At 40.8% G+C, this 24,512-nt stretch overlaps 1 protein-coding gene across 4 annotated transcripts in view; it reads right to left on the reverse strand.

Moving 5' to 3' along the window:
• The window catches only part of FAM13B (family with sequence similarity 13 member B), a 68,042-nt gene that overhangs the window by 31,489 nt on the left and 12,041 nt on the right, over window positions 1-24,512 (reverse strand). For 2 of the 4 annotated variants that reach the window (XM_075441431.1, XM_075441428.1), the window contains exons 1-6: window positions 19,573-19,830; window positions 8,563-8,729; window positions 7,393-7,583; window positions 6,735-6,947; window positions 2,752-2,929; window positions 1,977-2,121 (exon numbers count right to left, since the gene is read on the reverse strand). In XM_075441431.1, coding sequence (XP_075297546.1) covers window positions 1,977-2,121; window positions 2,752-2,929; window positions 6,735-6,947; window positions 7,393-7,549 — 693 coding nt within the window. In that variant the 5' untranslated portion in view covers window positions 7,550-7,583; window positions 8,563-8,729; window positions 19,573-19,830. Of the gene's footprint in view, window positions 1-1,976; window positions 2,122-2,751; window positions 2,930-6,734; window positions 6,948-7,392; window positions 7,584-8,562; window positions 8,730-19,572; window positions 19,831-24,512 lie in introns of those variants that run through there. The other 2 variants (XM_075441430.1, XM_075441429.1) reach the window with 2 other exon arrangements.

Consider the following 24,512-nt stretch of genomic DNA (forward strand, 5'->3'; position numbering starts at 1 on the left):
AGGGTTAATTTTCACCGGACTCCAGGAAGGGGCACAGCCAGGGGGTGGGGGCTGACCCCACCTGGCCAAACAGAGCCCGGTATTCCATACCATGTGCCGTCAGTTCCGGTGGGGGGGGCGGCGCGGCGGAGAGGGACTCGCGGCTTGGGGGGGCGCAGCGCCAGTGCTGTTCGGGAGAGCGGCTGTCTGGGTCGTGCGGTTCGTTGTTGTGTTCTCTCCTTATTTGTACCGTTGTTGTTACTGTTTCCCTCTGTTTGCTGTTCTGTTAAACTGCCCTTATCCCGACCCACCAGTTTCTGCCTCTTTCTTTTCATTCTCCTCCGCACGCTGGCGGGCGGCAGCCGAAACCCAGACAGCAGGTAAGCAGGACAAGGCTGTGATTCACACCACCCCTCTGTGACTGCGGCAGCAGCACGCTGCGGACATCTGCTGGAGACACCACGGAACTCCGGGGACACCCCGCCAGGCCTCAGACTTAGAGGAGAAAAACCAAAACCACACACCGCACACACCATTACGCGTGGGAAACCCTTTTGCTAAAACCAGGCCCACAGTCAAGCCAGTAATCTCAAAGCAGGAGAGCACAGACCAACCAAATACGCTTTAAAGAGCAGTCGCCCCAACCCGAGCCAACAGTCAGTCCTCAGCCTCCGGCTGTGGAAGTCACAGCCCAGCTTTATTTAACATTTCCTGCAGGCAGCTGGGCTGTATCAGCTCTCAGCGCTGGATGTATTCCTGCAAAGCGCTGAAGAGACAGCAAACATCGCAAAGCTGCAGCACTTTGCTAGCAGAGCAGAGGCTGCTCAATCCAGAACTCGCTGCCCACGCTTGGCAGACCACACACCAAGGGAACGGGTGAGGCGTCTGCTGCAGTGAAGAGGAAGCACCCAGCTGCCCTAGTACTTGCCTTACCTGTCTTGCTAGAGGAGGGGTTTGTGAGATAACTAAGCTTTAAAAAATCAGTATTTCTTGTTACCTTCCTTAGCAACTGCTGGTTATTTACTATTATTCCTCCTTAAAGAAAATACATCATTTCTTAAGCCAACTGAACATGAAAAAAAAATCAGTTTATAATTTTCCATATTTCTGAGAAACGGTTTGAGCCAAGATTTTATTAATAATCCACGAACCTGGCTTTGATTATACAAAAGTACTTCTCCATGCATTATCACGTGTGTGTGTATATATATCTCTATCTCACCACAACTTGTCAGAATTAAAAACATTTGCCAACAGAAGCCGGTTGTACCACAATACCACATTGTCACTTCCCTAACAACTATCCATCTCTATTTATCCCAACATGACATAGTATTATACTTCACAAAAATTAAATTTGTTGTGAGGAAAGGCAGAACAGTGATAATGTACACCATCACTCACACCGACAGGTGGATCTGGCAATCCTGACAGCTGAGTACCAGGGCCCAGCTTATTTCTATTCTACCCAACTTTGCTTCTCTAATTTCAATGCTTTTCCCCACTAATATCAAGATGATATCTCTAAGTCTTAAAATCAGCAACACCATTCAAGAAACACCGATAACCTCATCCAGTGGAGTGCAAGACCCTGCGTGTTTCTGTAAGACGCACCTAGAAATATTATTGACCAAGACCAACAACAGCGTGGTTCTGCATTTGCTTAAAAAACAGTTCTCCATTCCTCAAAAGGTAATTTAAAAGCCATACTGTTTATATAGCATAACAGCGTCTATGTTGGGCAGGATACCATTGTTGGTTTAGTTCTTACGTGTTTTTCTACACAGCGTAGCTATACTTCGTACAAAGCAACAATTTCACAAGCGTACCTATGGTAAGAAAACGCAGTTAAGAAAATACCAGGATTTGTCAGATTGCAAGAAGCTGCCAAAAGGCATACTAAACAAAATTATATTTCAACATATCTTTCATAAACGTAAATGTGTATAACAGATAATACTGAAGTGATAATATATTGCCATTTAAAATGTTCTTACCTGCTCAGTTATTGAGCTTAGATCATTAGTAGATGAAAAATCTTCCTCTTCATTTTCAAAGAATTCATAGTAGTTCTCCAGAAGTCCCGCCATTATTCTGCTAACTATTTCTTGTTCTTTCAGATCCTCCACATCTGTGTAAATGCTAAGATTTCAACACTGGTTTAGTTTAAAAATCTAAATCCAGCTGTTTCCCCAAAGAACTCCTGTGAATTACTTCTATGACTAAGGGCTACACTTCACACCATTATCCCTAATCCATTCTGAACACACAGAACTTCAAGGGTACCTCCACACTACTGCAATATAAAGGTTTACACTAGTTTATATTTAAAAGTGATGAAGTAACAAGTCTTTAGTCAATTAACTTTTCATGAGGCATATTCAGAAGTCAAGTATTTTCCTGTAGAGAGGAAACCCCGGTATACGTTTGTACTTTAACAGCTTTCTCCCAGAACTGCTTTCTTGCCACAAACACTAATCTTACACACTATGTCCAAAAAATTTGAACTTCAGCATAATCACAGTAATGCAACAATCAAATCAGTGATATCTAATGCAACAGCTCATAGACAAGCCATTGGTTAAATCTGAGCAAAAATTGTAAGACAAAACTGGGGTGAGGGAATGGGTGGGGGAACAGAAAGAAAGATACTGCCTAAAACATATTGTGTACTCGCTCGTGTTACTCACGGATTAGCAAAGACTTTGGACTACAGATGTACACTATAAAATTCAAATAAAAACATTACACGAACTTTTATAAGTAACTTACTGAAAAACATCTGGGCCAAAGACTGCAGCTAAAGAACTTGCCGACCAAATTTCTTCATGATGTGATGCTACATTAGCTAAAAATTTGCACAGAAACTTTAACAAACTGTAATTAACAGGTGGAAGCTGCTGCAAGAGGAACCTCAACTTTCTTCCAAATTCATCTTCATTATTATAATCTGAAAAAAATGTAATAAAAATATTTCAATCACAGAAACAAAATATCTGCTTTTTCACATTTGATATTGATCAACTTTTTGACTGACAACAATTACTTACTTCTGAAGTACAACTAATTTGGTCAGACCACAGCCTAAAACGTCAGAATTTGACTTGCTGTCCCAGCATCTCATCCTCTCCTTTCAGCCTCTGGATTAGTCTCTTCCGCTCTGACCCTTCAAAGGAAGGCTGATAACCGAACTCCTATTCTATCACTCTTCTTCAGTGATGTCAGAGGTTTGAAGGGGTGGTGAAGAGGCAGGGGAACATTAAAAAAACCCTCCCCAGTCTTGTTTCCATAGCACAGTACCATCAGATTACTTTCCGTAATGATAACTTAAACTACAAATTTAATTTATTCTATGAAGCAGAAATTGATAGCTTAAACCACTGATTTCCACCATATTCTCCTCTGCAAGTCCTAACAGTAGTTTTCAGCATGTTTCCCCCAATTAATGCTCAGTCAGGTTTCTGATTACATCGGCCTATAGCTCCTTTCCTTTCACTGCTGTTACACAGCTGCTTTGCAGAAGAGCTTGAGACAGTAACCGCTCCAGACACCGCAAGCTAACTTAAAAGCTAGTTAAATTCTCCCTGCTTCAGACAAGCTCCTTCGAACTTTCTCCTCTACAAGCATGCCATCCATTCTCAACTCTACTTCCTTCTATAATACTTAAATGATGAATGCAAGCTATCTCAATGCAATCATCTTAACACACACCTAGCCTGAAGCTTGCCGATTCAATTTCAGACCTCAAAAAGGGTTGCCATAAAACGTCCTCACTTTCACCCTGTATCTAGCTATATCCTTCATCAAAATACCTCACCACAGATCTCGTCCGTTACAGCCTTCTAGGCAACAAGGTTCAAAGAGTTTATAGCTGTTTGTATAGATAATAGAGAAATTCCATATAAAGGAAACATCAGGAACGCAAAGCGGGAGAAAAATTTATACTAATAGGCCCCCCCTTCTTACTCAGACATTTGAAAACTCTTCTCAGATCAGTCAGAAAGATGTTTGAAGATGATGAGCAGTCACTCTGCCTCTCTAGCTGAGAGGGCCAAGACATCTTAGTCCTGAACACCAAATCAAAGCAGCCAGTCAATTCCGTGTTGTGTAGGTACAGCAATACCAAACAGTGCAGGACTTCATTCGCTCAGACACAGTCAACATCTACAGTATTTGAATACAGGTAACCGGGCACAGGAAAATAGTTCTCACAACACAGTAACACAATAAAATGAATATATTATTGTTAATTTTCACTCTAGAAATGCATTTGGGAAACAAAACAGCAAAAAAGAACTTAAAAAAATGCCTTCGCAAAGCGGACCTTCAAAAAGAAAGAGAGCAAGAGTGAGAGGTGATAGTCAGACCACCTTCCACGTACACATATAGATTTTTTGTCTAACCAACCTGTCCTAAAATTTAGGTTCTAAACAATAGCCAGATACCTGAAGTGAGTACATTCTTATCTGTAACTGAAGTCCTCTGACAGTAAACCATGGATACACACTTCTAGGACACACGGCCTAGCACACTGGGGTCAAATTCCCACTTCAATTACTAAAATCACTTGCTTTTGACGAGCCACCATTAGGCCTGCACAGAACAGCCTCAAAAGATGTATATAGGCCACATCTTGTTGTATAACCAAGTTGTCTGGAGAACTAAGCTTAACCTAACGATACGGAAGGTCTGCTAAAGAGGGAAAATATCAAGAGTAACACATGGATCCAAAATTGCTGCCACCTTCTCCATTTATGCAAGCAATTCCTCTGCCTAAAATGCAGCTGATAGTGTAATTCTGGAAACTAAGATACGTCTATCTGACAGTCAAAATATCAAAACCCAAAACCTGAGTAGATGAAATCGAAACTCTAATTTTAGTATCAGGAAACAACATTTAAAGGTCTATGTGTTTCGATTTCCTTGGTACAGATAACTTCAGATCTTCCTGAAATCACTTTATTTTACACTAAAAAAAAGACAGTAAAGACAAGCTGCAAGTTTAAGTAAAGTTTCTCTGTATATTTAAGAAAACCGAACTAAGTGGGGACTTACATGCTGAAGAACAGCTCTTTTCCCTGAACAACCCATATGTAAATCCTTCTACAGTCATCTATTCAAAGATGGAAAAACCCCAATCTTCACAGTGTATTTTGCAAGTCATAGAAGGGCATCACACTGTCACACCAAAGGAGTATACCTCAATCCCATTTCCAGCCCTGAGAGATAACACAGCATAACAAGGAGCATAGCAGTATTAGCTGAGCAACCAGCAGCATCCTGGATTACTGTCTTAACAATCTGTTTTATCATATTTTTCAGGAGGGAAAAAACCAAAACCCACTAACAATGGTTTACTAGCTGGTTAGGTCCAATGAGCCATGAGGTTAGCAACGCAAACCAAACAGCAGATGTATTACTGATGAAATTCCCTATCCACTTCAGCTTCTCATTACTGCACAGGACAAACAAACAGAACTTCAGCCTTAACAAGCTTCTCTGGTCAGCAGCTTCCAAACATTGTTTCCACCACAAGACTATCTAGTGCCTCACACATCAGTGTTGAGCCTCTGCTCACCAGCTATCCAGACAACCACCCCACATTCAAAGTTTCAGGCTTTACAGGCTGCCAATGGAGGAAAACGGAAGCTTCACATTGCTGCAGATGACCCTCCAGTTCAACACTTTGTAAATATATCGTAACAGCTTATGAAAACTATGCTATACTCGCTCGTCCCAAACCAATTCCCACTCTGAACAAACAGGACTATCACAAGGGTTATCAAGTTCTTATCAGCAATAAACTCAACAGAAAATTAAATCAAACAAAAATGTGCATCTCACAAAGCAAAACAAGCCCAGCACTTGAAGAGAAGTATGAACTGATGCTGGAAAATGAGCAGCACTCCTGCAGAGTGACAACCAGCAAAACCCTCAGTTATGTCACCAGGCGCATGCTGGAGCTCTGACATCAACCTGCCCCTTGAGGACATTACTAATGCACGACAAGCATTTTTACTAGTCATGTTATGAATCAACCCCAACACCACTCAACACAGCAGAGGCCAAAAGACCCAGGAGAGTGGATATCGATAAACAAGTTGGGAATTGGTAAAAAAAATACTGTGCCAGTATATGGGTGTCAATTTGAAAGAGCAAGGTTTTGCGGTATATGAAAAAACATACTTCGCAACAACAACATGCTGATGACAGGGTTTTTTTTCCCCTCCTACAAATGAATTTTAAACTGAAAAAAATCCACAGTGGGAGAGCAAATACAACATGAGTATAGGGCTTGAGATCTCTTCTCTAGTACACAAAAAGCTTTAAGTGCCATAGAAACATAGGCAGTGTAAGTGAAATTCAGAGGAAATAAAACGAAAGCATTCCCTAGCACTTTTAAAGCATCAGTGGTGGGAAATTGTCAAACAAATTTGATCCCAGTGGCTCTGACCAGTGTTCCAATATTCACACACAAGAACATGGAATATTCAGAACTCATCAGCATGATACGTGGCAGCTTCACTATCTTCCTGCATGATGGACAAATGACACTGTGTCTTTGAACCCAGACTGAGTTTCCTAAAAAAGACTGATTTGGGGTTTGTGCTAAGAAAGATATATCTGAATGCTTACTGATGCACAATTACACAAAACACCAAAGAAACCCCAGTGCCACTAAAAATCTCAATTTAATATTGGTTTTAACTCTTAAAATAATAAAATTAAAACACTGAATCTAAAATAATGATTACCTTGAGAAAGTTGCATCAAATGTATGTGCAAACTGCCTGGGATAACTGGCTCTGGAAGTTCTTGAAGAAAAAATCTAAGAAGGCTAATAGCTGAGGGTACATCTGCTTCCTTAACCAGGTCCACATCTTCTCCATTATCATACCGCTGCCGAAGCCACTCCACTGTCTCAGCGTTCCCATTGACTTGAAAAAGTCCTTCTTGTTCCAGACCCCCTGAGTTAGAAGTTGCAGAAATAAACTTTTAGATCTAGTATGGACAAACGTATCAGAAAATACTGATAATCAGATATGCACAATTCACATACTGAATGGAAGACTTTCCAGATAAGAGTTTTGCAAGACTTCCAGCAGTCCTTTTCCCAGCAAACACAATCCTATGCTCAGCTAACAACATGGTAATACGTTAAATGTTAGCAGTACCTAAAACACAATTTCCTATGAAGCACCCTACTGAGCTGACAGCATTAGTGTTAGCTAGAACACAGCGATAATCAAACAGAAAAGAAAGGAAATGTCTATCACAAAAAAAACCCAGTCCAAATCACATCCAATTAAATCTAAATAACTTAACAAAACAACTGCTCTTCAAAAAACACAACCCATTCTGGAAGAATAACAGCTAAATACATTCTTTAACATACAGCAAGATAATACATACCATGTTCCTCAATATAGTCCACGACATGGCGGACTATGAATGGAACCTCATTGTCTGGTTGCCCTTCTTGCTGCAGCTCATCAAGTGGAATTCCAAATATTTTGTTAGCAAGAACAGAGTTGCAGTTACTCAAGGAAGGGGAGGAGCTCTTCCTCATATCTTTTTGCAGCCAAAAATCAAAGCTGTCTTTTCTGTCAAATAAGAGGAATTAAAACCAAAAATCATACTTCAGTGCTCACTGTTGAATGTATCAATCTGTAACACAATGCGCTTTAATTACCCACAGCAAATACTCCCCAGCCTCTCTCATCCAGTTCACCGATTCAATGAAAAGTTCCGTAATAACTCCAAATACAGCTAACTAGATAAATGACTATTACTGAGGTGTTCTGTTCAATCCCCAGAGGACTGATAAGAACATACATAGCAGCAAAGGACATTCAGAAAATTCTAGTTACAACAACATTACATAAATACTAAGGTACTTTGGGAGAGCTAGATTCTTCAGTACATTTTCTGACAGTATTTCTCAGTCAGGCTTTGAAAATCCAACACAAAAGACTCTCCAGAGGAAATGAAACTAGTGAATCACACCAAATCAAAACCCCAAGTTTTAGTTACATGCAATGATAAGTATTTTGTGATACACAACTACACTGCAATCAACTTCTAATATATTTGGCATTTTCTGGTCTACACAATAAAATACCTGCATCAAATTAAAAATTTTACTGAACAAAAAACCCCCAAAACTAGTTTCTAGATGCTCAGTGATACCATTCTTCCTATCATGCAGGAGCTCAAGCTTTACTTGCAAGTCTTTGCTTGATACAGGATCTAGGCAGATAACAATGGTACTACCAAAGGGAGTATAAGTCACTCAGTTAAACTGTTATCCTGTCAAAACCAAAATATTTCATCTAGCAAAGATGCAACTGTCTTTTCAAAATAAACAAAAAAAAACCCCCACATACCTGCTTAAATGCAAGCAAACACCTTCACAGAGGATGGCACACAAAACATGAAGTACATACTGCTAGCCAAAGCACTGCAACCAACATTAATTTTCTGCTTACTAATGGACTGATAAATTCTAATAGATTTGACATACTGAAATCCAAACTTCTTTTTTTTTTGTATAATCCGGAGAAAGTAGTTTAAGAAACTTACCTCAGAGTACTTAAACAGCCGAGTTTGAAAAACGTTTTCTGCGCCAGCTGCCCTCACTGACCAAGCATTCTTTTGTCATTTATGGTTGTTTAAGATTATGGCAAAAGATCAGCCTGTAGTTCCTCATTGAAGAATAGCAGAACTCGATCAGTACGTCAGCAGTTAATCTGAAAATAAGGAAAATATTATTAGACCATAAAGTTTTCAACAGCGTTAAACTCAGTCACAAGTCTAAACAACATGTTTGAGGAGCTCTCCTTGTCAAATCATCAGTTTCTTGTTCTGAACAAGAAAGGATAAAGACCTAGCATGGCTCACAGGAGAGCACGCAGAAAAGCAAATCAAATCCCCTTTTTCTCTTAGGAGTTAACCAAGCTTAAAGCAAAAGTTCGCATGAGACATCTAAGCCTTACCAGTTACGAGATAATTTTCAGACTCCTTCATTCTTCTTCCAAAGAATCACGAAGGACTAAGTAGGTTAGACAGAAGTGTTTTATAATACCCACCGTACTAAAATATTTAATGGCTACAAAATTTTCAGAAGGATCTCCAGCACTGGATTAACACACTATCTTTAAATGGCACAAACAAAAAAAAAAAAAGTCCTAACCAAGGAACAACAGAGAGAGTCAACCTGATTTCAGGGGTGCAAATCATCTCCTCTAGGAAGTTGATTACATGTCCTAACTGCCAGTTCAAACTCCAAGTGATCCCCAGATTTGCATACAGGAAGCAACGTCCCCCAAATCAGATTCCCTAGAACCACCCACATTTTTTCCACCTTTTAGAATCCTGATTATCTGGACATTTTTCATGTTCTCAGTGCTCAAAGCAGCTACAAACCACAGCAATAGCATTTTTGGTTTTCTGCGGTACCAAAAATTTAAATGGCAGCTTCATGACACAGTGGAGCTGATTTAATGTCCAGATACAGTCAAAAAGTCATCTTAGTCCCTTGATCTCACCCATTATCTGTTCTAACTAAACTCAAGCAACAACAACTGGGCAAAACTAGCTTATGACATACACATACAAAACACACCACCAAAACTAGACAATAAAAAGCCTTTCCCTCGCTTTAATGTACTGAAACTTTCTGCCTCATAATTTAAGATCGATATGAGAATTCAGCTGACAGACTTGAAAAATGTACCTTCCCTCTCTTTGTTCCTCCATATTCGGTCATGCTTCTATTCCACAGCAGAACAAGTCAACTTCATCTTCACTTTCAAAGTCCTGACAACCTGCTCCTCTCATTTCAGTACCAAAATGCCAGTCCATTCGTTAGTCTATGACACCAGGAATCCAGAGTCCTTCCGATTTGAGTTTGAATAAATAACATTTTCCTGCTCCAAATCCTCCCCAAACTGTACCCATGCATTAAGGGAGCTGGCCATAAGCTCTGTACAAGACTGCTTTATCCTTCCCAAAATTTTCTTGCATTGAAGCCTAGAGGAAAACATATTTCAGGCTTACAACTGTTTAAATCTTTGCCTATTGACATAAGCAATACTGACCAATATTCTTTGCCGTTCTTTGTCATCTGTCTGTATTACCTTGTATTACACACACTTTGTAAGTCTGTTACATGCCTCACACAAGTGGATCCTGGTCTGAGATCAGGACCCCAGCTGAGCTGACAACAGAAAATAAAGGGTTATATTCCAGCCAACAGGATTTACTTTTTTTTTTTAAACCAATCATGTTCAAATCTGTCATTGTGTATTCTTGGTTACTAAAAGATGCTGTCAGATTTCAACAGTGAAGCAGTCACAATTCACAACTCGCCTATAATTTATGAAGACCTTGCCCAGCCATTTTTCTTATTATTTTGGTATATTAAGGGACAGTGAACAAAATCTTTGCATGCAAGTAGATTTCAATCAATCCCAATATATCATGCATTTTTTTTTAAATATGGAGATGCACATATTTTCTCAACTCCTACGAAAGTCCATCTATCCACAATGAGCCAGACAGACTCATGTTACCCAACTGCGGGGTTAATGGCAGCTGAGGAAAAAATCTTTGATGGATCTGCCACAATGCTTCAGGCTGTCTTGCTAAAACAAACACGCAAACCTCCAAAACAAACTTCACCTAATAAAAGGAGCAAATTAGAAGCAACCACTTCTTTGTAACTCAGCACCAAATGAACAATCTTGAGGTCCAGCTTTCTTAGCAAAGACAACTTTGGGCTTAGTTAGCTGACATAAGAGCATAGCCGTTTTTACCGGGTGCTGCAGACAAATAAGCTACCTGAATATTAATTTAATTCAGGAGACATGCAAAAAAGAAAAAAACTTCTAGTTTAACTAGCTTGGCACTGTAACAATGAAGTTGGAACAACCTGGTTGTCTCATTGTTAGAGCAAAACCGGATTTACAACCCAAGCTTATACTTTAAACAAAGTTTTATATGGCTTATCATCTCCCAGAAGAATTAGTGAAAGGCTAATTTTCACCCTCTCTCAGATATATACATCCTGATATACACACACTTCAAGATATCATTATACGCACCAATATCTTTCCAGAGCATTGAAGTCTTTTGCCTTTTAATACAGGCTTTGGTGTAATCTTCACAGGCTGTGATACAATGCATCTGATACTTACCAAGACTAGAAAAACCAAGAAATTTAAAAAAAAAAAAAGTTACCTGACTTCTAGCAAGTTTTATTTCCTGTTGTTTCCAACATTGTAAAACTGAAGGATAGGCTCAGAAACTGTTAATAATTAAATACTATATCTCCACTTTTTGTATTGATCAACAGCTTTCGCACTTGCCCTCCCTTGACTCAGGATGTACACTACTTCAGTGCAGACACATATGAAAACAAGGACAAGATACATAACCTTCAGAATTATTTCTAGAGTCTTTTACAAATACTAACCAATACTGTGAGGTTTTGTAATTATTTTTTTTGCCATGATCAAACATCCCTGAAAACAGGAGCTGATAGCTTCAGGCAACTACTCCCACTTCAGTCCATACTATCCTGACCCTTTTGAGTATGTGCTTCCCCCTCCCAATTTCACAACCTACATGCTTCACAAGTCCTATCAAGAGAAACACAATAATTGAAAACAAACAAACAAAAAAAACGCAAACCAACTAGTCTGTGCTTTATTATAAATATTCTAGTTGCATCATCTACCTCCCCCCCTTGTTACTACAAACCTTTGCAGAGATCCTCTAAGCTACAGTAATGTTCTACAAAACTTAACTACATAAAACTAAAAATACACCTTATTGTGACCACATATTATACCACAATTTTACAAGAGGCTGGGAAAAAACCTTACAATGTCCTATGAAACATCTTGAGCCCAAGCATCTTAAATGAGGCCCAAAACACAACGTTTCATTCTGTATTGTGTATTTCGATGCTCTCATCTGTTATTTAAGAAAAAAAAAGCCTGGTTTTGGGGGGTTTTGGTTTTTTTGAATAAGGCAAGTATTTCAGAGTCTGCTGGAAAAACAGCACCACGACTTTCATTTTGCCATCATAACAGCATTCATTTATCTTGGCAGCTAAAGAAGTATTCACACCCACATATGAAATGGCACTAAAGAAAACACAGAATACATGGCTAACTTAATATTTGAGGAATACATATGAAAGTTGAGACTGAAATTTAGTTCTGCTTTTACGTTACTGGCTGAACTACAAATATATGGGCGTCATTTTAAATTAAAGTCCTTATGGCTCCACCACCTTTCCTTAAAACAAAGGAATGAAACAAGAAGGAATAAAAATAAAATAAACCACAAAAAAGGCTACAAACTGAAACCATGCCATAGGAATGAAAACATTAATTCTGCGTGTAGAATTTCTGCCACAAGTCTCAACTATTTAAGCAATTCTTCTATTCTTTTATTTTACCTAGCAAATAATTCATATTGTCTGTGAAGCCAGAAACAAACCTAACAGCAAATGCCATTCTGCTCTATTTTTAATATACTGCAGTATTAGAAGACATCATCAGTGATTTGTTTTGTAACATATGAAAAGTAAAAACTAAATGCAAGACTTTTAGATAGGAAAAAATAGTGTTATAAGGCAACATCGCTTGTCCCTACTTCTCAGGAAATACACCTTGAGTTTAGACCTTGGCCTTTTCTGCCTGCAGTGCTGTTATCCTACGAGGCACCCACCTGCCTGCACGCAGGGCCCTAACAGAACGCATAGTCATCCACTGGTACAGGGGATCAGTACTCACTTTCTGCAATACAAGGAGCTTTATTTACAAATAAAATTCCACAAAAACATTAAGGTGTCTCAAAAAAATAGGTTTTAATTTCTTACTCTATATTTGATAAATAAAAAGAATGTATTATGGCACTTATATGACTTTCTTAAAACTAAACATAATGTATGATGTCCCTCTAGATGCATATAGTAAACATACTTCTAAGTCCAAATAACAAATTAATTTTTTTAGCCAAGTTTGAAATGTTCAAAGTTATAACAGATTTTAAGAACTTCAAAATGATGGCCTAAACTTATGACACAGATTCCAACCTGGAATCCCAGAAGCTTTGCTCATGCAATGACACCACCCAGAGCCAGCTGCCGGGTGTGAGCACGAGCAAAGCTTGCCTGGGAAAGGTCTGTGTACCAGCTCGCTGGAGAACACATAGCCCCATTTGCAACTGCTGTACTATACACTACTTAATTGATGTTCTTTAAAAAATGGCAACCAGCACTCTGCTCTCTGCTCTTAAGTTTTATCAAGGGAAACAGATTTTTTTAATCTAACATCATGAATATAAAAACTGACGCTAACTGATGATTCTTATGCCATTTATATACTCAAACTACTGCTAGCATTCCCAATGGATGAAATGCTTTTGGGCAGAAGAGCCTTTGCTCAACTGATTTTCAGCTTTTGTTCAGCTAACAACAATAAAGTATTTTGCTCATTTGAACTAATCCAGTCAAAATTGAAAAGATGGCCAGGTTGGGGCAGGGGACACAGCTTGAAGGAGAAAAAAACAACCAAAAACAAACTGAAAAAACCCCACACCAAGCTTTCAGCAAACAAACAGAACACTACCACAAACTGAGGACACAGAAAAGGACAAATGATACTTGTCTCAAAAGCATAGTTAAGAGCATGAAGAGCTGTGCAAGTGCTTGAATATGAAGAGACACAGAATATCCTCCACATCAAAAGAATACTCAATTCTACATTTAAGTACGCATTAATGTATTTCAGTAGCCAAAACAAAAAATATTTAAAAGAAAGAAGTTTTAAAACCAGCATGATTAGCTTAACATAGATTCTTAAAGCAAGATTTCCTCTTTTTGACTGTCAGTGAAATCAGTTATTGAAAAGCATTTTAGTCAAAACTCTGGATTGGCAAATAAGACAATTGGGCTCAGTTACTATCTTAAATTTAACAAGCTGGTCTTCTTCAGAATACATTCCTCATCCCCATAAAGGCATAAAGTTTTAAAATAAGTGCAACTACAGAATTTTACTTGCAGTGCTGACTGAAATCATGTTAGAATACGTGTCTTTTCAAGCAGATGTGACTTCCCTGCTCCCCTAATTTCTCAGCACAGTTATTAACTCTCCGCTGACATGTTTGCTTTCTGGTTAAATAGGAATCAAAAGGAAACAAGCTTGTTGCAGTTTTGCACACAATCACAAAAGGAGTCAGAAGCAGCATGCAACACCTGCTCTTTGATTAATAAACTCACTGCATGCATGTATGTGCCTTCATGTGCACTCACACACCCCCTCAACTTAATTAGCTGAAATTCTCAATCATCTGCCACCAGCACTTCTGAGAGAGCCTCAGAACATACTGAACTGACATAATACTGCTTATACTGACAAAGCAAACAAAAGCACCAAAAATAATTACATCAGATTTAGTGGAATGCAATTGTAACGCTATTTTTGTTTCCGGGAAATGCAGTAGCAAGCCTTCCAATTTACAAATTAGAACTATTCAAATTAAGCCTTTATGTCATTACCACGGAAGACAGCAACAAAACAAACTCATCAAAGCTCTTCTGAAAAAGATTTATTAATAAAACTGATAGAATTTTGATTTTATTTTTAAAGTTTACAAGCCAAGAAACCATAATATTGATTAGTATTTACTTTCCAGTCATTAAAGTTCAGTCTTACGATTTCAGCTGACAGAATCTGATTACACTTTCTCTGAAAAAGCCCATTATCAAATATGCATCTTCATGAGAGGCATATCCAATAAATAGAACAGTGGACAGGCTTTAGACTACATGTAAAATTTTGAGGAAAAAACCTACAAAACTTGAAATTCTAAGAAACAAATTAAGTATTTAGCAACTGTACGGCAATAACATTAGTAAAGCCTCAAATACAGGGACTGATTTAAGCAACATGCAAAAAAATTTTACACTTTAAAAGTGCAAGCTGAGAGATTGCCAGAATCTGTTAGCTGATATTAGAGTGTTTCGATATGCAAGTGTAACATTCTATGTTCACTTATCATACAGAATCCAAAGGCTTTTTAACAGCATTACAGCAACTCATAATCCTTCTACAACTACACTGTAGCAAGAGGAATTAAATAAAACCATCAGCTATACCAGAAAAAAAAGTAGATGTTTGCTCACTGCTTCACATCTACCACTGAACGCTGCCAGATTTGCTCTCAGCTGCGGCTGCCAATGCACATGTGCGGAATTATAAAGAAACTTCCTGCTTGCACAGATCTCATCACATTCTTAACAACACTAGTTAATAAATAAAAAGGCTTTTGTATCTTGTGTAGTAGCTAAGTATATTCATACTACTTGCCTACCCCCAAAGTAAAGCTGTGCTCCACCAACCACACACGTATAATTGCCACTACATCAGATAACACAGAATTTAAGTGCAATGGCATCATAAAAGTACAGTAAAGTAACAGACAGGAAGAAATTATCAGGAAAACTATGCAACTTGAGAGGTTCACGTTATAAAACCAAAGCAGCTTAGCAATTGTCACTGCTGTTAAGATAGACTTTGGAACAGAAGTCAAGCTACCTCAGATACACCAAAAAAGCAAACTATAAATATATAATGCACTTAATTTATTACATATAAGTTATCCTATCACATACATTTATCACCAGCTTGTTTCTCCCCCTCCCAAGCAGGTAAGCAGAAACATGGGTTGGAACTCACAACATTACAAAATGTAACACATAGCCCATTCGCTACAGAAACACTGCCTCTGGCATAAGGAAGACCACGTGCCACCAAAATAAAGGACAGTCTTAGCATCCCCACTGCAGAGGAGTAAGACATTTCAACAAAGAGTTCAATTCTGCAGCAATGACTCTTCGCATTACAGAGGAGGGGGGGAAGAAAAAAAAAAAAAGAGGACTGTTAATGAGGTCTCCTCCACAACCAGTTCTTGATCATGACCAAATTTGAAGATACCACCAGAAATCACAAGGCTAGAAATTACCTTGCAGACTAAAATTAGGTAATCTGATTACATTAAGAGAGTGACAAGACAACAAAATATTTAATGAAATGTGAAGATCAGCAAAAAGGGCAAAAAACCTCTCAAATATGCAGGCTTAAAACCAGAGCATCAAGCAAGAAAGTACCACATTCACAAGATTCCAGCTCCCATTTTTTCAATTTTGTCCAAGCGTTATTATCCCACACAGCTGAGCACAGATTTTAATCCCGAACATGCTGCAAGAACAGTGAAGAGACATACGAAGAGAGCAGCTAGCGAGACTGGAACCTGGATGATCTGTTCGGGGGTTCCCACCAGACCCTCTGTTCTGACCGAGCAGCTGCCCCACCCTGACGTCCTTACGCACGGCCAGAGAGTGAAAAGAACAAACCATTTAAACCTCTCAATATATAAAAAAACCTCTGCAACCATGGTCTTTGTCACAAGCTGTCTGAACACAAGCATCGTGCAGTATGTCACATTATTATTCTTTTAAGACAAATATACAGGATAAATTTTCACACATTCACAGGTCAGAGACTATAAGAGCAGAATTGTTTGTTACTATCACAACAGAACTATTCATTTCACTGTAATCAGAACATGGTCCTTGATCCAGCTGCAAAATATTGCCCATTTCTTGTACTGAATGACTCCACCCATGTGCTGCAAACATAACAGGTTTCAGCACCGTAATCACCTTCTAAAGTATGTTTTTTAAGACTTCAAAACAAATCAGCTCTACAAAAAAGAAAATTAAAAAGCCCAGTAGAAGACACAGTAACAAATACATTACCTTTCAGAGGCTGTAAGAATACACAGAGCTCATTCGAATTGACTGAACCGTCACAAACCCCAGCAGCTGGCTATGAAGCCAGTACAAAACTACAAAGACAAATCGGAATTTGCTAAAGTCTTGAGACAGATAGTCATTATTCTCAAACAAAGTTTTTGCAGGTAAAACTCGTAACTTACAGAAACTAACAGCCAGCAAGAGACTCAAAACTGAACTGCCCAATTTTACTAACTATTCAGGGAGCAATGCAAAATTCTTGTATTCTCTGCCTGAATACAAATCTGACATGAGAACTACAGGCTCTCTGCTAAATAACTGATAATATCTGTCACTTTAAAAACTGCACGACAAGTAACAAATCTCCCTCCTTTAAAGCCATTCATAGAGGATTTAATATTCCTTCAATTCTGTACCTCCTCCTCAGATGTTTTGGATAAAGTATTATATTTTTTTTGGTTCCTAAGTAACAGTCTTCACATCTGAAATGATTAATAAATACACAACTAGGTCTGCAATACAAGAAAAAAAAAGTTAAAAGGTTTACCATATTTCATCCTCACAGATCCAAACACTGAATTGCCCTGCAAGATGTCAATTCACACTCCTCCCAATGGCTACTAGATTTTTGTTTTGTGTGCTAACATGGCAGCAAAAAATAATCTAGTGTTACGCACAGAATTTAAGTACAACTTGCAGGCATTCTCTTACCGACATCACTTCCTCTTCCTTAGAGCTGCAGCTTCTTGGGGGGGGGGGGAACATGGGGGATAGACACCAAAACAACAACCAAAAAAAAAAAAGAATCCAAACTGAAAAATTACCTTGGACTTGGCAGGTTTTACTCACTTTCTAATAAGCCCTAGAAAAGGCCATCGCTGCTGAGCTATAAACATTTTACAAGAGATCAAAAGGTTGAGTATTTGAAAAGGAAAAATCCACTACAAAAAGCATTCACACACAGAAAGTAGGTTTCACAAAACTTACTGATGTCAGTCCCAAATGCATGGAATATTTCTTCAGCCTCACCTGCTTTTGCAAACATGCTGTTATGTACATTAGAAAGAAAAGCTTTGCTGCTTGTACGGGTCTCATTTTATGAGCCACACTTGACAAATGTTAAGTCTTTTCATGAGCTGTTAGAAGGTCCTCCAATGTTACAAGCAGCGCATACAGCAAGACCCCAGACTGACTAAAAATGAGCAGACAAAAACTATCACTTGCCAAACTCGGATGTTTTGACATGCTGTCCATGTCAAAATTTGGAAGCATTAGAAATTATCAGGAGCTCCTCGTAGTCAACTTCTTTAAATGTAACCATGAAACACTCTACTTGATTGATTTTTCTAAAATAATACTGTAAATTTCCAGTTTGATGCTTTCAAAACATTGAAATATTTGATTCCTTACTGTAATGTTGTCAAGACAAGGAAAGGAACCCTATGGAACTAGACAACACAAAAAAAAATACAGACAAAGCAGATAAAAAAAAAAATCTAAATACCTTCAAATCTATGCAACAAAAACCACATAAAGCAATTTACTAGTAATGAGCAGTAAAAAAAAATATAGAAAACAAATGGGCTAATGAGACAGCTGAATTTATTATAATACAGGACAACAAACTAGCTTTCTCTTTTTTTTTTTTTGTGCTGGCAGCTTAAACTGCACAGAAGACAGAAAAACTTCAAACTTAAATGCTAATTCGGTTCAATAATTTATTCCAAAGTCACATATTAACCATTCCATTGCTGACGATACTTAGCAGTATATGCCTCAAAAAAATCCACAACTGTGTGAATTTTGATATATTCAGTTTATTTTTTTTTTTAAACAGGCAAGAGCAATTAGGTTTTATTTACTTTCTTTCCTTTTACCTTTCCTCCCCCTTGAGCCTGAGAGCAGTAACAGATTTTGTAAAAATTCCAAAACGCAGCCAGACCAGGGAACTCGAGAGTAAGAGCGCTGTGTATTAAAAGTTCAAGCTGCAGTGTTCAATTGCAGTTTGTTAGGCTGGGGTTTATTTTTTCTGCCCAAACGTGGAAGAAGGACCCTAACACTGAAGCATCTCACGTTAAAGGAACTTTTTGGTAGTGAGAAGCATTTAAACGTCAACATTTAAATCCCTAAGGAGCTTCCAGAACAATGGAAACCCACACTGACTGACTCCTCGGAAGATACGCTCGGTCACGGGCTGAGGCGTGAAGTCCACAAGCCAGCGTTCCTCACGCCAGCGGTGCCTTCGCCTTCAGGGCAGAATTAGCCACTGCCCTTCCTGAACTTCTAGAAGCAACTTCGCTGGCAGGGAGCTGCTAGGCTGATGCTGTCAGCGCGCCAGCTCCCACCCCGGGGGGTGGGGGCACGACAAGGCTGATACACGGCGGGAGGAGGGAACCGGCTCGACAGACAACTCCGCTGGAAGAGCCGAGAAACCCCTCGCTGGCTGCCCCGAGCGCTCCTACCGACCCGAGGGCGGCCTGCGAAAACGCCCGCACCACTTGACAGCTCCCTGAGGGAGGCTCCAGCAACTTCTGCGCCGCGCCCGGCCCCGCCACCTCCGCCGCGCTGACAAGGAAGTGCCCGCGCCCCTCTCCCAGCGCTGGTTCCCGAAGCCCGAAGGGACCTCCCACACACACCCCGCGCCCCACCGGCCGCCTCTGAAGCGGGGAGCCCGGCCCGGGCCACCGCCCCTGCATGAGAGGAGCGATTCCCCCCCCCCCCCCCCCCCCCCCCCCCCGCGCATGCGCCCCGCAGCCCCTCACCGTTGCCGGGTGACTCGCCCTCCCCGCCGTCCTCAGCACCAGCAGCAGGTTCCTCCGCCTCTTCCTACCCCGGGGGCCGGCGCGGGCCTCTTCTCGCCGCTCCGCTCTCCTTGCAGGCCTCCTCCCTCGGCCGCCGCCCGCCGCCGCGCTGCCGACCCGGCCGCCCGTCCGTCCCCGGAGCCGCTCCGTCGCTCGAGCAGCGCCTCGGCCAGCCGGGGGTCCCCAATGGTAGCGGCGGCGGCTGCCGGAAGTGACGCGCTGACTGACAGGTGCAGCGCGCGGCCTCCCCCCCCTCCGCCCCCCGCGTTCCCGCGGGGTCACGTGCTGCGGGGAGGGGTCGCTGGCGGCGGCGGGGCGGGGCGGCGCTGAGGGGAGTGAGCGCGCGGCGCAGGCCCCGGGCGGGAAGAGCAGCCTGAGGGAGGGGGCGGGTGGCCGGCATGGCCGCGGGCTGCCGGGAGCCTCAGCCGCTCCGCACCCGGCAGTAGGGAGCCGGGAGCCAGGATTAACTGTTTTTCCTCTTGTTCTTGACGTTACAGTGGCTCAGGCGTCGTCCGTGCGGGCTCAGTGGGGCCCGGAGCGTGACCGCGGCTGTTGGCATCACCATGCAGGCTCCAGCTCTGCTACAGTTTTCCATTTCTCGTAACCGGATTAAAATATTTCCATTTCTCGTAACCAGATTAAAATATCTCCTGTACATTTTCTGAATTAAAGCGCCAGGGAGCCATCGCTCCCAAACACTTCCCAAGCGCGAGTGCCAGGAGCGTCAAAGTGCCCTTTGACAAAGAGCTGATACGTTTCGAAACACAGAATTTAGCACCCTTAAACTAAGTTAGCAGAAGTTAGTGAGGAGACGCGAGCTCACAGCAGAAGTGTTAAACGCCGAGCCTGACAGTCTGCGGTTCCCACATGCCACGCTGAAGCTACAACAGCTTTCTCTGTCATGCCGTGCCAGCAGCCATAGGTGGTGGGTTTAATAAAGCATTTAACAAAATTCACATTTAGCTAGTAAAAATCCTCACTAGTGAAGATTTTCTTCCTGTGAATACTGACAAAAAATATATGAAAGGAAAAAAAACCTGATAGAAATAGGATGGGATTAATTGAAACTTCCATATCACCAATAGCTGGGAGGGTTTTGTCTCAGGTTTTCCAACATGGATTCTAAATTTTATCTAGAGGTACGTTTGTAAGACTCATTAGGAGGTTTTACATTTAGAATCTGAAGAAGGGAGAGTCACAATCCCACAGTAAATTAGCCTGGTTTTAATCAGATCTAAAACTATACTGTCCTGCTAGAAGATACGTTATCATTAGGAGATGCCATACAAAAAGAATAAAATGCGTAAGGTCAGGAGAAATGACCTCTCCGGAGGTCTGTATCTGCTGTCGGTCTGCTTCCACAGCAGATTTCTCCATTTGAACAGCTAATAAAATTTCCACGTATCAGGATGAGGTTTCTGAATTTGTATTTTGTATACATAGCTGTGTTCTTTCTGATTCATTTAGCCTCATCAACAACAATAAAGATACTGAATCAGAACAAGCTGGCAATTTTGTTGATGAAACATAGGAGAGAGCGGACTCCAGCTGGCTCTTCAGCAGAGATGTTGGCCAGTTGACAGGAATACAACTGCAAGAAACCCGACAGAAAACACACGCGGCGAGAGGAGACAGACAGCGAGGCAGGCAGGTAGGCAGGCGCTGCACAGCACCTGGTTGCTGGGTTTGAGTCCAAGGCAGCATCTCCTCTCCTCTGAACTGGCTCCAAGTACGCCATTTAGTGCCAGCTTATCCTACCTCCTTTCAGACGCTTCCAACGTTCCTTGCAGGGGCCAGACATATGCAGTCCCAGGCTGCCATTTTAGTCTTTTCTGCTCACTTTGTGTTCTCGCTGCCTATTTCAGAAAGGTTGAGGAGAACCTGGGAGTCCTGGTGGCTTAGCCACTTTTTCTGAGATAGTAAATATAGAGGGAAGGGAGGGAGTGAACGGCTGGGTGGCTACACCCCCAAAATACAGCTATTGAAGGCATCCGCCTCTCAGATCACTGCTAAAAATTGTAACAGAGCAATGTGGTAGCTGCCCCCATCCATTTCCCACTATCTCAGGGCACAGCTCAAATTCTATGGTAGCATTTTATGATTCTCCCACTTACATGGTAGGCAGGCTGCCACGCAGCTCAGATACCCAGCCCAGTTTCCGCAGTCAAGACGAGACAGCATGGAGCTGGCACTGGCTCCTTTGCCCCCTCCCGACCCACAGAGCAGCCCCAGCATGAGCAGGGCTTGTGCAGGTGTATGGCTGTAATCCCACCGCGTCGCATAGGACTGTCACCCACATGTCGGGACATATGACAATGCACTGCCGTGCACAAGACCGCAGCGTGGGGCTGCTCATGAGGAGAAGGAGCCGTTCCCCAGCTGCTGCACAGCTCCAGGAGCTTGGCAGATGCGTCTGGCCAGCATCTGGCTCCTAGGACCAAAGAGCCGGAGTGCCATGGCATCCCTGTCTCATCAATGTAAATCCATGTCCAGAGCCACACCATGAAGGGCGAGCTGTTTGTGTAGCTCAGTGTGTTCTCACAAGTCCAGCTAAGTTGCTCAGCCTAAACGTTTTGCAGAGATTCTGCTGCTAGGTACTCACAAAGTAACTCAGTAAATCTAAAATAATTACTAGCGTAATTCCTGTGTTTTCAGGAAGAGCTATTCATGAGCACAACTCATCATTACCAGTATATGTCGCAGAAGAACTGGAGCCATGTTTCCTCATCGGTCCCTGATGTCAGTCCTGACACAATATGACTTTAGAATAAATATTCTCTGAACACTTCAGTTTCCAATTAAGTCTAGTTCCAGCAACAACCCTGCATTACTCCTCATCAGAAACTGAAGCGAATGAAAGAAAAATAGCCCTATGCCAACTGTGTTCACTGTTGTACAAGGCTTAATACAAACCGAGCTAGAATAGTCCAGAAATTAAATCAATTTTGCAATGCCATCCGATCCTTTGAAGGTTGATAGCCCACCGCACAATTCCTTACCTTCATACTGGGTCATTATCTTGCTAGAAGGAAAAGGAAATCTGATGCAGGGCAAATAAAGACACTGTCTGCTGTAATATCTGTATATTACATGCGAACAGTTTTTACTTGAGGGGGGAGTATTATCTGTGTGTCAGCAAAGTATTTGCTTTTGGGTTTAATTGTCCACCTACAAAAAAGTTATTTGATATACTCCCCTGAACTTGGAAGTGCTCAATTTTTGTCTTAAATGGATCCTATTGATACTTTGCAAAAATATTGACAAACGTGAGTCTTTTCAACACCAAAGAAGAATTAGCAAGTTGTAAAACTTTCCAGTTTTTTTTTTTCCTGGTTACTCTGCAAAATACTTTCCTTTCCTGCACATTTCTTCCACAAACAGAGACATGTCTCCAGATTGAGTCTTTACTTTGTTTGTCTTTTCCAGCATTATAAAATTTCCTATCAAACATTTTGTTTTGGGATGTCCAGCACAAGACACTTGGCCATGGTGGCTCTCGAATCATCAAGTATCCAGTTCTTCTGACTCGGGGTGTCCAAAAAGGCGCCTAAGAATCAAAGCCCATTTTTAAAGCACTGTCCTGTACTAACAAATGAAGCTTCACAATGCTCAAGCAAACAGGTGAAAAAAACTGTTTTATGGAAATGGAAACTCCAGCACAGAGAAAACCATTCATCTTTTCAAAGACCGCCATGACTAGACACATATGTAAGGGTTTTTATCAACTGAATTCAATATCAAAGACACATGTTCTACAGAAATGTCAGGCATTTTTACTCGGTTTTCTACCAGAGTTCTGTGATTAAAATAAACATTTACAGCATAAGATTTTTTTCCTGCCTTTGAATACATTTTGGATCTGAATCTTGGCTTTGGAAGATCTGTCTTTAGAGATCTAGGAATATGGGGTAAACATGGCTTTTAAGGCTTGTTCACATTTTAATTACATGGTTGCAGACTTCGCAGGAGAGAATTCTTCCCTTCTTGAAATTCAAGACATTGAAAGGTTAATTCAGTCTTCTCAGTTCCATTTCCTTCCTTCTGTTCCTCTTCCCACACTCCTCCCCCCCCATCTGTAGACAGCTGAGTGTTATTTGAATTTTATGCAAGCTAGTATTCATCCAAAGGGAAAAATCTTTCAATGTATGCATCAGACAAGCAAAAATTACAATATTGCATGCTTTCATTTTCACTTCCTATTTGCTTTTTTCTGCATTCACCAGTTTGGGCTGTGGACAGACATGAACTCATGCCCATAAAGCTAGTTTCCACTGAAAAGTTAACTTGAGTTAACTTAGATGTCCCCATCCCTTCTGAATTCCTGCTCTTTGTGCTCACAAGGATCTATACCGGAGCTGCCGTGGTGCTTTTACCTTGAGTTGGGGAAAGGCTATAGTTCAAGTTCACACAATTTGTCTGCTGCCAACACAACCACTCTCTGCTGCTCCTGTGTTATTTCATGGTGTGGTCCCTCACACTCAAAGTATACTAACGCCAGAGCAGTCAGTCTGAACATACAGAGCTCAAGTTAACCCTGTTTTAAAGACACAGCCTTAATAAGACTGCAACTGATTTCTGCACTTCATATATATTTGCAAGGAAAAAAGCCATAAAAGTAGTTATTGAAAATGTTCTAGTTTGGTCAGGTTCTGAAGAGACAGCTATTCGCTTCAGATGCCACGAGAGGAAATAGGCTTTTTTTTTTTTGCATTATAGAGATGAAAAACAGCATTTAACATAATATATTTATAGCTTTCATTTGAACAGGTAGAAGTTATGAAATGTGGAACTTACTGATTACCGCTTTCTTACATAATTGTTGATCTTGTACACAATATGTAATACCTATGTGTTTGGCTTACTCTGTTACAAGCTTATAAAATTGGAAAAGATGATGTATG

The sequence above is a fragment of the Opisthocomus hoazin genome, chromosome 22, assembly GCF_030867145.1.
Source record: "Opisthocomus hoazin isolate bOpiHoa1 chromosome 22, bOpiHoa1.hap1, whole genome shotgun sequence".
Taxonomy (NCBI): domain Eukaryota; kingdom Metazoa; phylum Chordata; class Aves; order Opisthocomiformes; family Opisthocomidae; genus Opisthocomus; species Opisthocomus hoazin.